Source organism: Physeter macrocephalus, chromosome 15 (genome assembly GCF_002837175.3).
Source record: "Physeter macrocephalus isolate SW-GA chromosome 15, ASM283717v5, whole genome shotgun sequence".
NCBI lineage: Eukaryota > Metazoa > Chordata > Mammalia > Artiodactyla > Physeteridae > Physeter > Physeter macrocephalus.
In genome coordinates this window covers 38148193-38162035 of record NC_041228.1, presented here as the reverse complement: position 1 = coordinate 38162035, position 13843 = coordinate 38148193, and the positions used below count along the sequence as shown (strand labels likewise).

Sequence of the window (13843 nt, the reverse complement as noted above, 5' to 3'; positions counted from 1 at the left end):
GACCGGGGCGCGAACCCGGTTCCCCTGCATCGGCAGGCGGACGCGCAACCACTGCGCCACCAGGGAAGCCCTAAATTTATTTATTTTTATTTATTTTATTTTTGGCTGCGTTGGGTCTTCGTTGCTTCGCGCGGGCTTTCTCTAGTTACGGCAAGTGGGGGCTACTCTGCCTTGCGGTGCGCGGGCTTCTCATTGCGGTGGCTTCTCTTGTTGCGGAGCACAGGCTCTAGGTGCGTGGGCTTCAGTAGTTGTGAAATGTGGGCTCACTAGTTGGGGCTCGCGGGCTCTAGAGCGCAGGCTCGGTATTTGTGGTATATGGGCTTAGTTGCTCCGTGGCATGTGGGATCTTCCCGGACCAGGGCTCGAACCCGTGTCCCCTGCATTGGCAGGCAGATTCTTAACCACTGCGTCACCAGGGAAGCCCAGAGTCCTATTTTAGTCTTTATATATGTATTCATTTCACGACCAAGTGTCTGCTGTAAGCATTTTGGAATTTAAACGTGCTTTACTGAGACAGTTCTTGTTACCAATGACTATGTTCATATGAGGAAAGCTTGGGGTGGCTTTTAAACCATTTCAAATATTGTTGAGTGTAAAGTGAGAGAACCATTATTCTGGTGGAGTGAATTTAGGCAGGAGGAAACTCAAAACTCATTAAATCATTTACTCAAATATTTATTGAGAACTTCTTGGGTGGTTTTGATTACTTCTTGATCTAAGCAGTGATCAAAACCAACACCTCATCCATCATGAAGATAGACAATAAATAACAGTATGGCTATCAGGAACTAATACTGCAATCTCAGCACTTGAAATCTTAGAATTTTGTTTTTGTTTATGTCAGGATTGACTTTTGCAGCAGTTCACTGTTTGTCTGGAAAGCGCCAAGGTAGTCTCATGCTTTACCGGGCAAATAAATATCCTAGAGAAATGCTGGGTCCTGTGACATTTATTTGGAAGGCTGAGAGGACCCCTGGTGACACTTCTGAGAGCAGGCAGTTGTGGATCTGGCTTCATCCAAGTCTTAAACAGGTATAATCCTTGACAGTATTTCCTCATCACTCTGTTACTGTATTCTTGATTACTGTTGGAAATCAGTGCTATAGAAATTTGAATAGTCTAAAAGTTTGATTGATAGCTTGGTATTTGAATATAGGGAGGATAGTTATGGGACTATTAAGTGGAGCAAATCTTGACCTGACTTTTAGTAAGCCCTAAGTAGAAGGAGAGATGAAAACCAATCTTATTATGCAAAGGGCTTGAAATGGTGCACTGGGACTAATGCTTCCATCAGCCTGAATTGGTTCGTTGGTATTCAGGTACTTGTGAGAGCCTGTTTGATGATGAGAATCTGTTTTGAGTAATTCTGATGATTTTTTAATACTGTATTTAGCTTAGCTTTCCTTTTTTATTTTTTATTTTTGTTTTTATTTTTTTTTTGCGGTAAGCGGGCCTCTCACTGTTGTGGCCTCTCCTGCTGCGGAGCGCAGGCTCCGGACGCACAGGCCCAGCGGCCATGGCCCACGGGCCCAGCCGCTCCGCGGCACGCGGGATCCTCCCGGACCGGGGCACGAACCCGCTCTCCCTGCATTGGCAGGCGGACTCTCAACCACTGCGCCACCAGGGAAGCCCAGCTTTCCTTTTTTAGCATATGCACTGCGTTTATAGAGTAGACTGTAAATTTTTTCCAAATTCCTCTTTAAACTAGTTTTAAAAAAACTGGTCAGAGTATTCATGTTGTTTTCATTAATCTTTGACATTTTGGAGTTCTTTTTTTGTTCTAAGTGCAGAGGAATCAAAAAACCTTTTTGATGATGATAAATTTAGTTTAATTTGTGAAGAATAAAAATGTACATTTTTAAAGGTAGAAAAAAATAACATAAACTAAACCAATTTAAATTCGAAACGTATTTAAATTCCAGAGTTTAAAAGTAAAATGTTTAAACATATCCTTAGGATATCTTAGAGGAAATAAAAGCAGTGTGCCAGTGTATGGAACCCACCAAGTCGACTGTCTGTCTCCCTGATCCCCTTCTGACACCATCCCAAGAAAAAAGCCAAACTGACCTGCCCAAAGAGAAACTTGGCAAGAAAAGAAAATGGAAAGATGATGAGGAAAATGCTAAACCAATTAAAAAAGTCTTCGGTGACGGAACTAGAGATCCACTTCAACCGTATTCCTGGATCTCTCCAACCACAGGCATTGTAATCAGGTATGGGTTGAATTTGCTCTGAACCTACTGACCGTTTTCAGTGAAGGTGTGCTCTGTTTTTGCCGGTGAAACAGACATCATATATGATGGAAGTTTCCATTTTAAGACCTTTTCTTTCTTTCAGTGATTTGACGATGGAGATGAACAGATTCCGGCTGATTGGTCCACTTTCCCACTCCATCCTAATTGAAGCACTCAAAGCTGCTTCTGTCCACACTGTGAGAATAAATGTGCTTGTAATGTTTTATTCTGGTCACCTCCTTCTTAGCAAATTTGTGAAACCTAACGTAATTTGGTAACATTTTGGGCCATGGCTTATAAATGTTTGTTTCCCTACTTAACGCTTATTATCAAAGACTTTTATCTTTCACTTTTCCTAGAAGAGCAAATCTAAGTGAATGTAATAAGTAAACTGACTTGTTCTTATTTAAATACAGACTGCTCCTGCAGCTTCTGAGTCTTGTAGAAGGTGCTTAACTTCTCCATAGGCAGCTAACAGGGAGCCCCTAAAATCCTGGAAAGTATATGCTAGTTTTTTTTTTGTTTGTACTTGTGTGATGCATATTTTCTGGGGCTAGTTTTAAGGGTGATATCTAACAGGTTGAGAACAGTGTGTTGAGTGCATCTCTGCCCAATAGAACGTTCTGCGAGGGTGATGTTTCTTTGGGCCGTCCATTACGGAGCCCATCAGCCACATGTAGCTACCGAGATGCTAGCGTGACTGAGGAAGTGAATTGGTTCCTTTATTTAATTTTAATTAACTAACAGTTAAATTCAAACTGTTCTCTGTGGCTAGTGGCTGCCATGTTGACAGTGCAGGTCTGGAGAGTAGAGACTAGATTAGGAATCAGACACTTTGGGTTCAGATTAGGTTTGTTTTTCTGTATTTGTGCAATTAACCTCTCAATGCTTATGCCTCTCGCAGATTGGACACATTGAATATGGTGATAGATCTGAACAGAGTTTGAGCTGTTAGAAGACAGATACTTTAAAAAACAAAGACGACTTTTCTCTCCCTCTTCTCTGTTTCCACAGTAGTCTCAACCACTGTTGTCTCTTTCCTGGATCCTGAAGCAGCTTCTTAACTTTCCTTCATTGCTCTCGCTTTTCACTCTATTCTCCACGCAGGAGGCAAAGTGATATTTTGACAGTTTATTCACATTGTGCTACTTCCTGATTAAAAGCTTTTGGATAGCTTCTCATTGTATTTGAGATAAATTCCAAAGCCCTTAATTTGACTGGTAATCTTATACCTTCATGTCTGTCTGGCCTCATCTCTCCTCGCCTTTGGCACTTCAGCCACCCTGGCCTTCTTCCAGGTTCTAGAATATGTCAGATCTCACCTCCCTTAGAGCCTGTCTGAATGTCCCACCTCTGTCGCTCTTCTTGGCTAAGCCTTCCTCATTCTTTAAGTTTCAACATCTATATCATTTTCCTCTAGAATCCTTTTCTGATCCCCTAAGTTAAATTATATCCTTCCTGTTGTTTTCATCCCATCTTGCATATTTTCTCTATTTACGTCTAGATTTGTTTGCATATTTGTTCGATGTTCGTGTCTCATTAGAGTCTGAGCTTCGTGATGGCAAGGACGGGGCAGTCCCATTCTTTACTCTGTCCCCTGGGCTTAGCATAGTGCCTGGTGCAGAGTTGTTACTCCATGCTAGCTCACAAGTTGCAGAGGGAGGATTTGAACCTAGGAAGTTTGGTTCCAGGGCCTGTACTTTGAACCACTAGTTTGTGCCACCTGAGTTTGTGTGAGGTAAAGGGCGCGCATGTATTACAGGTTAGAATCTGTAGGGGCACATCCTACTTCAGTGAACCTTGGTATGAATCATGGCTGTAGGTTCTCTTCCTGGGCATGCTTACGGTACTTGAAGTGCTGTTTGAAACCTTTCCCAATTCCTAGTTCTGTTCAGAAAAAAAGACAAGTAAAATACTTGTGTAACTTTCTTGAAATTTCTAGAAATACTATAGTAGTAATAAATCCTTTTGCTGAAGATTTCTTCAAAAGGTATTGGTTTGGTTTTTCTTTGGTGAGGAAAATTTTAGTGCTTCATTCTGTGGTGATGAAGTTGGTAGAGTGGGAGAAGAGCAAAGGAGCAAGGCATCTCTTGTTGGCACTGTGCTACAGAGACCGCAGGTGTGCTGTAAATTAGGTAGGTGGTCTCTCCGAAAACCACGACTGTTTTTCTTAGTTTGTGAAATCTTGAGAGAAGTATAGTCCTGTGTCCTTGTCTGTAATTAGAAGAATCATTAGTCTGATGTGACAGTTTCCCTGGTTCCCCTCATGAAAGATTCATTCCCACAAACAGGGAAAAAAGGATGGGGGCCAATGGCACAACCATTTTAACCAAATTATTAAGTCTGATCCATTATTTGTCTGGTGAACAGGAGTTGTTGTTTTCCAGGAGGGAGAGGACACAGAGAAGACACCTCACCGTTGGTGGATTGAAACCTGCAGGAATCCTGATAGCGTTTCCCTTCATCACAGACAGGAAACCATTTTTGAATTGCTGGGAGGTATAACAGGGGGGATACTGGGTTGTACTGGGGAAGAAGGGAAGAGTGGGAAATGGGTTAAAAGAGCATCTTGCAGTTGAGCTACCTAAATGTAGTGTGCTTTTTAACTTGTAACTCTTTGTTAAAATACAGCAAGAAAGCACAAATGAGGTGTTAGTATTCTACATAATTGGCATTCCATTGCTATAGATAAATGCATGTACCAGCTACTAAACTAAAATCTTACTTACCTTCACATGATTGCATTTGTGTGTGAAGCTCCTGTAGTTATTGATAGGAACATACATGTTCATGTCGTAAAATAACCTGTTATGTTAATTTAATGTTTTTTGTAAGAAACTTCACTCTTTATGAACGTTAATTTATTCTCTGAAAGTATCTTTGGGGAAAAAAATGGGAATACATGTCTTTACATAATTAGCCCAAGATGAAAGTTTCATTAGAAAAATTTGAAAATAAAAGCAAATATATATGTATTTGTGAATAGCTTTCTGTTGGCTTTTTGTTTTGTTTTGTTTTTTGCTAAAGGAATAACATCACCAGCAGAAATTCCAGCAGGTACTATTCTGGGACTGACAGTTGGTGATCCACGAATAAATTTGCCTCAAAAGAGGTCCAAAGTTTTGCCCAATCCAGAAAAATGCCAAGGTAAAGTTCTTGAGACAACCTGGTTTTCCTTACTATTTAGAGCAGTCCGTCCCATTGAAAGAGTTCTGTCTGTGACACTGCTGCAGTAACTTTATCTGTAGAAGAATTAGGGCAGTCTTTACCTGCCTGCCTTTCAAGGTGATTATGATCAAAGGAGATGGTGTATGAGGAAGTATCTTTTAGCTGTAAACATGTAGCCTGATCCTTATGTTCATTTTTTTCCCTGAGTTCTCTATTTTTAGTATCTAGTAAAACCTGTCTCTGCAAACTTGGTTCTCTGAAAATGCCTGGCTTTTCAGAATTTTAATTGTGAGGAAGGGATCTGCACCCGCAGCTGGTCTTGTGCTCTTTGGAAGCCTCTGTCTGACCATACAGATGATCCAGGTTCGAATCCTGGCAAGGCCATCCCAGGTGCTGAAGGGTAAGATGTCTTGGTTTAGACTCAGTAGAGTGGCCTTCAGGAGTTCTTTGGGGTGACACGGTGGGGGATGGGTAGGGGCTGGCTAAAATTTTCGTCTAAAATTGCGATTTGCAGCAATTGTGATAATGTCTCGTATTTACTGTCATTTAAACACGGTTAATTGGAAGAATAATTAAAATCAGCCTATGAATTTTTGGAGAAAGGATACAGGTGTGTGTAGAAACAACTTCAGAATTTTTTTTTTTTTTTTTACCTTCACATGTAGTTAGATAACTTATTAAGGGGGCAATAAAGTACTCTGCCAGAACCTTACATGAAAGGTGGATTGGATGAGGGAGGAGTTTAAGATATATAGGTAAGTTAGTTAATTACGGAGCCTAACACTTTAATCAATTCATTGTTGCCTCTTTCTTTTTTAATAGCAATATGGTCTGGAACAACCATAAAAGTTAACAGCGTCTACTACACCAATAAATGTTTACTGTCGTAATCATCTCAAAACTGTAGTTAAACTCTACTTAGTTTCTCTTGCTCCCTCAAATCCTTTTTTGGAATAAGGCAGTATTAAATTCTTCCTAAGGCTTTTGTCTTAATATAAATCAGTTCAAGGAAAATTAAAGTCTATCTTGAAAAACGTGATTTAATTTCTACTATTAAAGCTTGCCATCTTATGTCATTGTGTTTTTTAATAATCAAAGTATAATTGATTTACAATATTATATTAGTTTCCAGTGTGTAACATAGTGGTTCAATATTTTTATACATTACCAAATGATCACCAAGATAAGTCTAGCTACCATCTGTCATCATAGAAAGTTATTTCAATATCACTGGCCATATTCCCCATGCTGTACATTACATCCCCATGACTTACTTATTTTATAAGTGGAAGTTTGTATCTCTTAATCTCCCTCATCTGTTTTGCTCATCCCCCCCACGCATCTCCCCTCTCACAACCTCCAGTTTGCTCTCTGTATCTAGGACTCTTTCTGTTTTGTTATGTTTGTTCATTTGTTTTGTTTTTTAGATTCCGCGTATTAGTGATATCATGTGCTATTTGTCTGTCTCTGAGTTATTTCACTTAGTGTAATATCCTCCAAGTCCATCCATGTTGTTGGAAACGGCAAAATGTCATTCTTTTTATGTCTGAGTAGTATTCCATTGTATATATACCACATATTCTTTATCCATTCATCTGTTGATGGACAACTTCCGTACCTCGGCTGTTATAAATAATGTTGCAGTGAACATAGGGGTGCATGTATCTTTCCGAATTAGTGTTTTCATTTTCTTTGGAAATATACCCAGAAGTGGAATTGCTGGATTGTATGGTAGTTCTATTTTTAGTTTTTTGAGGACCCTCTATTCTGTTTTCCATAGTGGCTGTACCAATTTACATTCCCACCAACAGTGTATGAGGGTTCCCTTTTCTCCACACCCTCGCCAGATCTGTGTCCCCAGGAGGACTCCCAATTGCCTTCTGCCTCTCTGGGAAACTCTCTAAGATCAGCAAGTGGCTCTTTTCAAATGACTGCCTCTGTGCTGGGACTTGGAACATGGAGATTTTACATGTACCCTTTAAGAGTGGAGTCTGTGTTTCCTGTAGCCCTCCAGCTCTCCTGTTCTCAAGCCCAGCTGGCCTTCAAAGCCAGACGTTCTACAGGCTCATCCTCTCTATGCAGCACCCCCAGGCTGGGGTACCTGATGTGGAACTTGGTCCCCCTGCTCCCTTGGGGAAACTCTGCAATTATGATTCTCCTCCTGTTTGTGGGTCGCCTACCCTGGGGTGTGTGTCTTGACTCTCCCATGTCTCCACCTCTCCTATCTGGTTCCTTCTTTATTATCTTTAGTCCTGGAGAGCGTGTTCCGCAAGTCTTCAAGACGTTCTCGTAGATAGTTGCTCTGTAAACAGTTGTAATTTTGGTGTGCCCACGTGAGGAGGTACGTTCAGGGTCTTACTTCACCGTCGTGGCCACCAGTCTTATTGTTGTATTTTATTAAAACCTGTTTTAAGTAATTTCTTTGAAGAAGTATCGGCATGTGAGCTATATAAAAAAGTAAACTTTTTAAGGAGTTAGTATTACACAAATATTATTAACAAATGTAACATACCATCTGGGATGACAATTCAAAACTAATTTTAGAAATATCCTTTGATGAGCTGGGTCAATTAATAAAAGATTAATCCTTAGAAGAATCTTAAGGTCATGATGGTCTTAATTCACTGACATAACTTCCAGTCTGTCTTTCCATATCTGAAGTCATTCTTTGTTTTGAAGGTCATGATGGTCTTAATTCTCTGACATAACTTCCAGTCTGTCTTTCCGTATCTGAAGTCATTCTTTGTTTTGACTGGGACAAAACAGATCAATTCTGGTGCTACTTAAACTGTAGGAAGGGTTTGCCTGACTTGCAGAGCATAAACAATTTATCTTCTTATGTGTGCTGGGAATTATAGAGAGCTTGGAAAAGAGAAGATACAACAATGTGATACTGTGAAGTAATAAGAAATACATGTTTTGGTGTTTGTCCATGGTTCCTGGCACCTTGCTTCTAAAACTCTTGTAATTTCCTAAGTGACAAGAGCCTTAAAGGCTAAAAGGAGAGCCTTTTCTTAATTCCTAACAAGCCCCTTTCAACCACACCTGAGTTTATGTTAATGAGGTGTCTTTTGGTAAAGCCCCTAAGGTTGGGGGCTGGTTGCCAGGGGAACCAACCAAAATGTTGGAACTTTCAGGCCCCACCCCTTCTCTCCCTGAGAAGGGAGAGGGGCTGGAAATTAAGCTTAATCGCTAATGGCCAATCAATCATACCTACCTGATGAAACCTCCATAAAAATCCTAGAGTGGAGTCTGGAGAGCTTCCTGTTTGCTGAACCCTTGGAGGTGCTGGGTGGTGGGGTGCCCAGAGCGGGCATGGAAGCTCCACACCCCTTCCCCTTTACCTTGCCCTGTGCATCTCTTGGATCTGGCAGTTTCTGAGTTGTATCCTTTTATTAAAAAATCACTCAGTAATGTAGTAAGTAAACTGTTTTCCTGAGTTCTGGGAGCCATTCTAGCAAACTATTGGACCTGGCCAATTTATAGCCAGTTGGTCAGGACTTAAAATTGGCGTCTGAAGTGGGAGCTGTCTGTGGGACTGAGCCCTTAACGTGTGGGATCTGATGCTATCTCTAGGTAGGTAGCGTCAGGATTGAGTTAAATTGTAGGACACTCAGCTGGTGTCAGAGAATTCTTTGCTGTGGGAAAAACACCCACACACTTGAGTGTCAGAAATATTGAGAGTAGAATAGAGTACAGAGATAGAAATGGTTTTCTCTTTCAGTGAAGACCCTGAAGTGATGTTGCATATCTCAGGTGCTTTGAAAAAGTTTACTTGATCATTTCTTTCTTTTTCTTTTTAAAATAAATTTATTTATTTATTTATTTATGGCTGCGTTGGGTCTTTATTGCTACACGTGGGCTTTCTCTAGTTGTGGCGAGCGGGGGGCTACTCTTCGTTGAGGTGCACGGGCTTCTCATTGCAGTGGCTTCTCTTGTTGTGGAGCATGGGCTCTAGGCTCCCGGGCTTCAGTAGTGTGGCACGCGGGCTCAGTAGTTGTGGCTCGTGGGCTCTAGAGCACAGGCTCTGTAGTTGTGGTGCACGGGCTTAGTTGCTCCGCGGCATGTGGGATCTTCCCGGACCAGGGATCAAACCCGTGTCCCCTGCATTGGCAGGCGGATTCTTAACCATTGCGCCACCAGGGAAGTCCTATCATTTATTTCTTGAGTTTGATAAATATTAACAATATGTTTTTGCGAATCTTTTCAACTTCATTAACACAGCATTTCACTGTGTAAAGAACTGGTTTTCTGGGTGAAATTTAAAAATACAAGTTCTGCTCTACTATCTGGTCTTTTAGTATTTGCTCTCCTTAACACCTGGTTTGCTTTGTTAGATTATTTTAACTAGTCTTTGTCTTCCAGAGATGAATTTGCTTTAGAAAATACTGACCTTACATTGTGCTCATGGGCTCTTTTTAGTTTTTCTCTTTACACCCTCTCTATTACCGTGTACCCCAAACAGTTGACTTTCTCAAGTTCCCAGTTGTTGGTCATTATTGCCATGACTTCTCAGTTTCTGCTCTTGGGAGAAAAAATATCTGATAGCTTCAGCTGGGCCTTTTTAACTGTTCTGCAAATTTAATTTAAAATAGAGTGAATTTGAAGGCTGTAACTTTGGTTCATTTGAATCCCAAATGATTAAACCTTTTATTCATTTCTTTTGCTTCTCTAAGAAACACTTAAGAAAATTTTAAAATCTGGTGATCTTCAAATACATTTAAGAAAGGAGGAGATAAGCTATTCAACCTTTAAGTCACAATTCTGGAGTTATGCAGTCAATTAGCTTTGGTCCGAGATGAAAGAGAATGTGCTTTATGTGGGTCTTGGGGGAAGGACTTAGAATTACGCTAGAATTGACGGTCATTCTGGGAATACTGAGGGGCTACTGAGGGGCGTGCTGACTCAGCTGATAATATTTTTTTCTCAGTAGTGAAGACTGTTGACTTAAAAGGCCTCCTTTGCCTTCAGACATACTCTGCTTTGTCATTACAGTATCACACAGAATAGTTTCACTATCCTAAGTCAGCTGTGCTCTATTTATCCCTTTCTCACTGCTTCCAACCCCTGATCCTTCAACAGTCTCTATGGTTTTGCCTTTTCCAGAATGTCACATAGTTGGAATCATACAGTATGTAGCCTTTTCAGATTGGTTTCTTTCACATAGTAATATGCATTTAAGGTTCTTTCTTGTCTTTTCATGGCTTGATAGCTCATTTCTCTTTAGTGCTGAATAATATTCCATTGTCTGGATGTACCATCTACTTTGTTTCATCTGTTTACTTATTATTTTTTAGAATATTTGAAGATGAAGTTATGCTTTCCTATGCCTTTACACCCTAAGTATTAGCCATCTCTCTTTTGTCTGCAGCCAAATCTGAATAAAATCCCCGCTTTGTCGCTCAGATCTATGGCAGCACACTCCACAGGAAAGCCTTCTCGGCAGACAGCTGTTTGATGGGGCTTTTTTGCTCCTAGAGAGGCTGTGTGAATTTTTACAGCACACGTCTTGTCACTTGAGATGCTGCTGGTTATTCTCTCCAGCAGCACTAGAAGCAGTTGCTGCTTTTAAGGAGCTTTCATCTCAGATCTTTTCATCAGTTTCGTTTTTTCTAACTTGTTTATCCCTGATATCTGTCACGTTATGGCCAAGTCACTTCCAACTTACCTTTTTCAGACATCAGACCCATGCAGGTTGAATGACCTTTCTATGTTGGCATTTTAGGACCTTAGCCTAAACTCATGAATTGTCTGACTTTTTACTTTTAACTCTTCGGTCCAACAAAATAAGATTTGAAAGATTTTTTTTTCCCCTGGTGTTTAAGTAATTGCACGTAGGAAGTCTCTTCTATCAATATATATGTTTATAGCTGAAAAAAATTCCTCCTCCTTTCCCTAGAGTACTTTTTGGCATGGTGTAGCTCGTTTAAAGGGATGAAACAACATATTTCACAACAAATATATTCATTTTAAAGGACTGAGAAAAATACGTTTTACAGAAAGGAATAAATTCAATTCCATAAAAAAGGGTTATCAGAGACTTGAAGTAATAGGACAGAAGAAAAGGATGGTATCTGTTGGCTCAAGACCATTGGCTCAGGGATGATATAAAGAGCCCTGAAGCCAATAGTTAAAATATGATTTGTGCCGTCAGAGCATGTAATCAAGAAATGGTTCGCCTCTGCAGTGATGCCTAGAACGTGATTATCTTAAATGTGGAATCAGGCAGATATTTAGAGGCAATTTAATATAATATTTGCATCTTACAGACTAAATATAAATGTCGAAGAAATAGGTTTAGGAGCCTTTGCTGTTTCACAGATTATGAAACCAACTGTAAGAATAACAATTTCTACTCAAGTAAATAAATTCCTCTAGAGAAGTTAGGCTTCTAGAGGAGCCTACAGAATAGTTTCTTGTAACAAAAGGTCACCTGGCTTTGTTTAGAATTTGACCTCACTGATCTAAGGAATGTGGTTTAAGGCTATTTCTTTTCCCTCTTAGATAATGAGAAAGTTAGACAGCTGCTTCTGGAGGGTGTGCCTGTGGAGTGTTCGCATAGCTTTCTTTGGAACCAAGATATCTGTAAGAGTGTCACAGAGAATAAAATCTCGGATCAGGTAACTAATGGTATAGTCGTGAAAACAGGCTGAAATTCATCACTCTAGAGACCATGAATGTTATTTCATACTTTATAGAATCCCATAGACTTCTTTTTATTTTCAATTTTTTGATCCCTTACGATATATACAATGCTGTTTTCCGTTCTTAGAGAAGAATAATCTCTAGAAAAGGTTAATACAAAGACTTTTTCTTGAAATGATACTCTTATGGTTTAAATTTTTTTTTCTTTTATTATTTTTCCCCTTAAATGTTCTCTGTCATTAATTTCACAATGATTGAGCTCCTATCAGCACCAGGTATTATGTTAGATAATGGGGTGTAGATGACTAGGATTAGGTTGCAGAAGTACGGAGTACAAGGGAAGCCCAAAGAAGGGGTGCTGAGCCCGGACTAGGGAAACTGGGGAAAGCTTCCTGGGTGGAGGAGCTGGTATTTGAGCTAACTCTTAGGTGTGTGGTCAGAATTAACCAGGCTTCTTGCGGCCAGGGGCCAGGAGCCAAGGCTACAGTGGAGAAAGGATTGTCGGAGTTGAGAACAAGGGCAAGGGCCCAGGCCAAAAACAGGATGGCATGTTCAGGAATCTCCAAGTAGATCAGTATCTTGGAGTTAAGGGTAGGGTAGGAGATGGAACTGAGGAGATAAAAAGGGGCTATAGCATAAAAAACCTTGAGGCAGTTTTGGATTTGGACCGAAGATGCAGGGGCCTTTGAAGATTTTAAGTTGGGCCATGACATGTTCAGATTTCACTCTGGCAGTGCTGTGGAGACTAGGGATGGGGATAAGGGGGCGGAGAGCTGGAGAGAGGGCTTGTGGTTGGATGGCTTAGAAGAGACCCTTGAAGTAGTCCAGATGGCATGATGGGGGCCTGAAGTGTGGCAGTATGGCTGGAGTGGAGGGGCTGGGGTTTAATACATATACCTGGAAGGTAAAACTGACGACTCAGTGGTTGATTGGAAGATGGGAAGTGAGAAAGGGGGAGGCCTGTGGGTTAGCTCGTAATGGTCTAGCTTGGTTTTAGGAGCTCAGCTAAAAGAGAGCCAGAGCCAGGTCTGACTTGTCACTGCTGTCTTCCCAAGTTCTAGCTAAGTGCCTGGCATATAACAGGTGCTTAGGAAATATTTGAGTGAACAACTAAATGAATGAAGACTAAATATTTGAAAGGATGAATGAATGAGCTAATGAACTGTGAGAATTGTATGTCATTCAGCCAGCCGGGGCACACAGGAAGAGAGTGACTCAGCGGGGAAGATGAGTTTAGTCTCAGAGAAACTGAGGGGCCTCAGGACGTCCCAGGAGCAGATGTCCAGGAGACAGGTTTCTATCCCAGGAGGAAAAGTTGGGACTAAAGAGATAGATATTTTGGAATTACCAATATGTAGAAGGTAGTGGAAACTTGACCAAAGGTTAAAAAAAGGAGACTTGGGACTTGGTCATGCTTGAAGGGCGTTCATGAGTTAGACTTTGTAGCATGGAGGTGGTCTCCTGTGTAGTCTTCTCAGTTGAGCGGCAGGCCTGTCTCCAGCTGGCAAGAAAAATCTGCAAGGATGTTGTTATCCACTCCCTGCAGTCCACTTAATAGATAATTTATTGCATCTTCTTTTTTAAGACCTGCTGAGAAATTTTCTTAAAAGCTGGAGTATTTTCCCACTTGCCCCTTCTTGAGAAGTTGTTTATAGCCCTTTTACTTCGTGACCACCAATCTTAACCAAAATAAATGTAGGGACAGAGTATCAAAACGTAAGATTAATCCTGATAGCTAAGTAATGAGCAGAATGAATGTATATTATTTTATGACTTTGAATCACCTAGTATATTCT

At 40.6% G+C, this 13843-nt stretch overlaps 1 protein-coding gene across 2 annotated transcripts in view; it reads left to right on the top strand.

Moving 5' to 3' along the window:
• POP1 (POP1 homolog, ribonuclease P/MRP subunit) overlaps positions 1 to 13843 on the top strand; it is a 47628-nt gene that overhangs the window by 16065 nt on the left and 17720 nt on the right. For both annotated transcript variants that reach the window (XM_028500468.2, XM_007101334.4), the window contains exons 7-12: positions 845 to 1032; positions 1957 to 2213; positions 2338 to 2431; positions 4622 to 4733; positions 5262 to 5381; positions 11907 to 12022. In XM_028500468.2, the coding sequence (XP_028356269.1) occupies positions 845 to 1032; positions 1957 to 2213; positions 2338 to 2431; positions 4622 to 4733; positions 5262 to 5381; positions 11907 to 12022 (887 nt within the window). The remainder of the gene's footprint in view (positions 1 to 844; positions 1033 to 1956; positions 2214 to 2337; positions 2432 to 4621; positions 4734 to 5261; positions 5382 to 11906; positions 12023 to 13843) is intronic.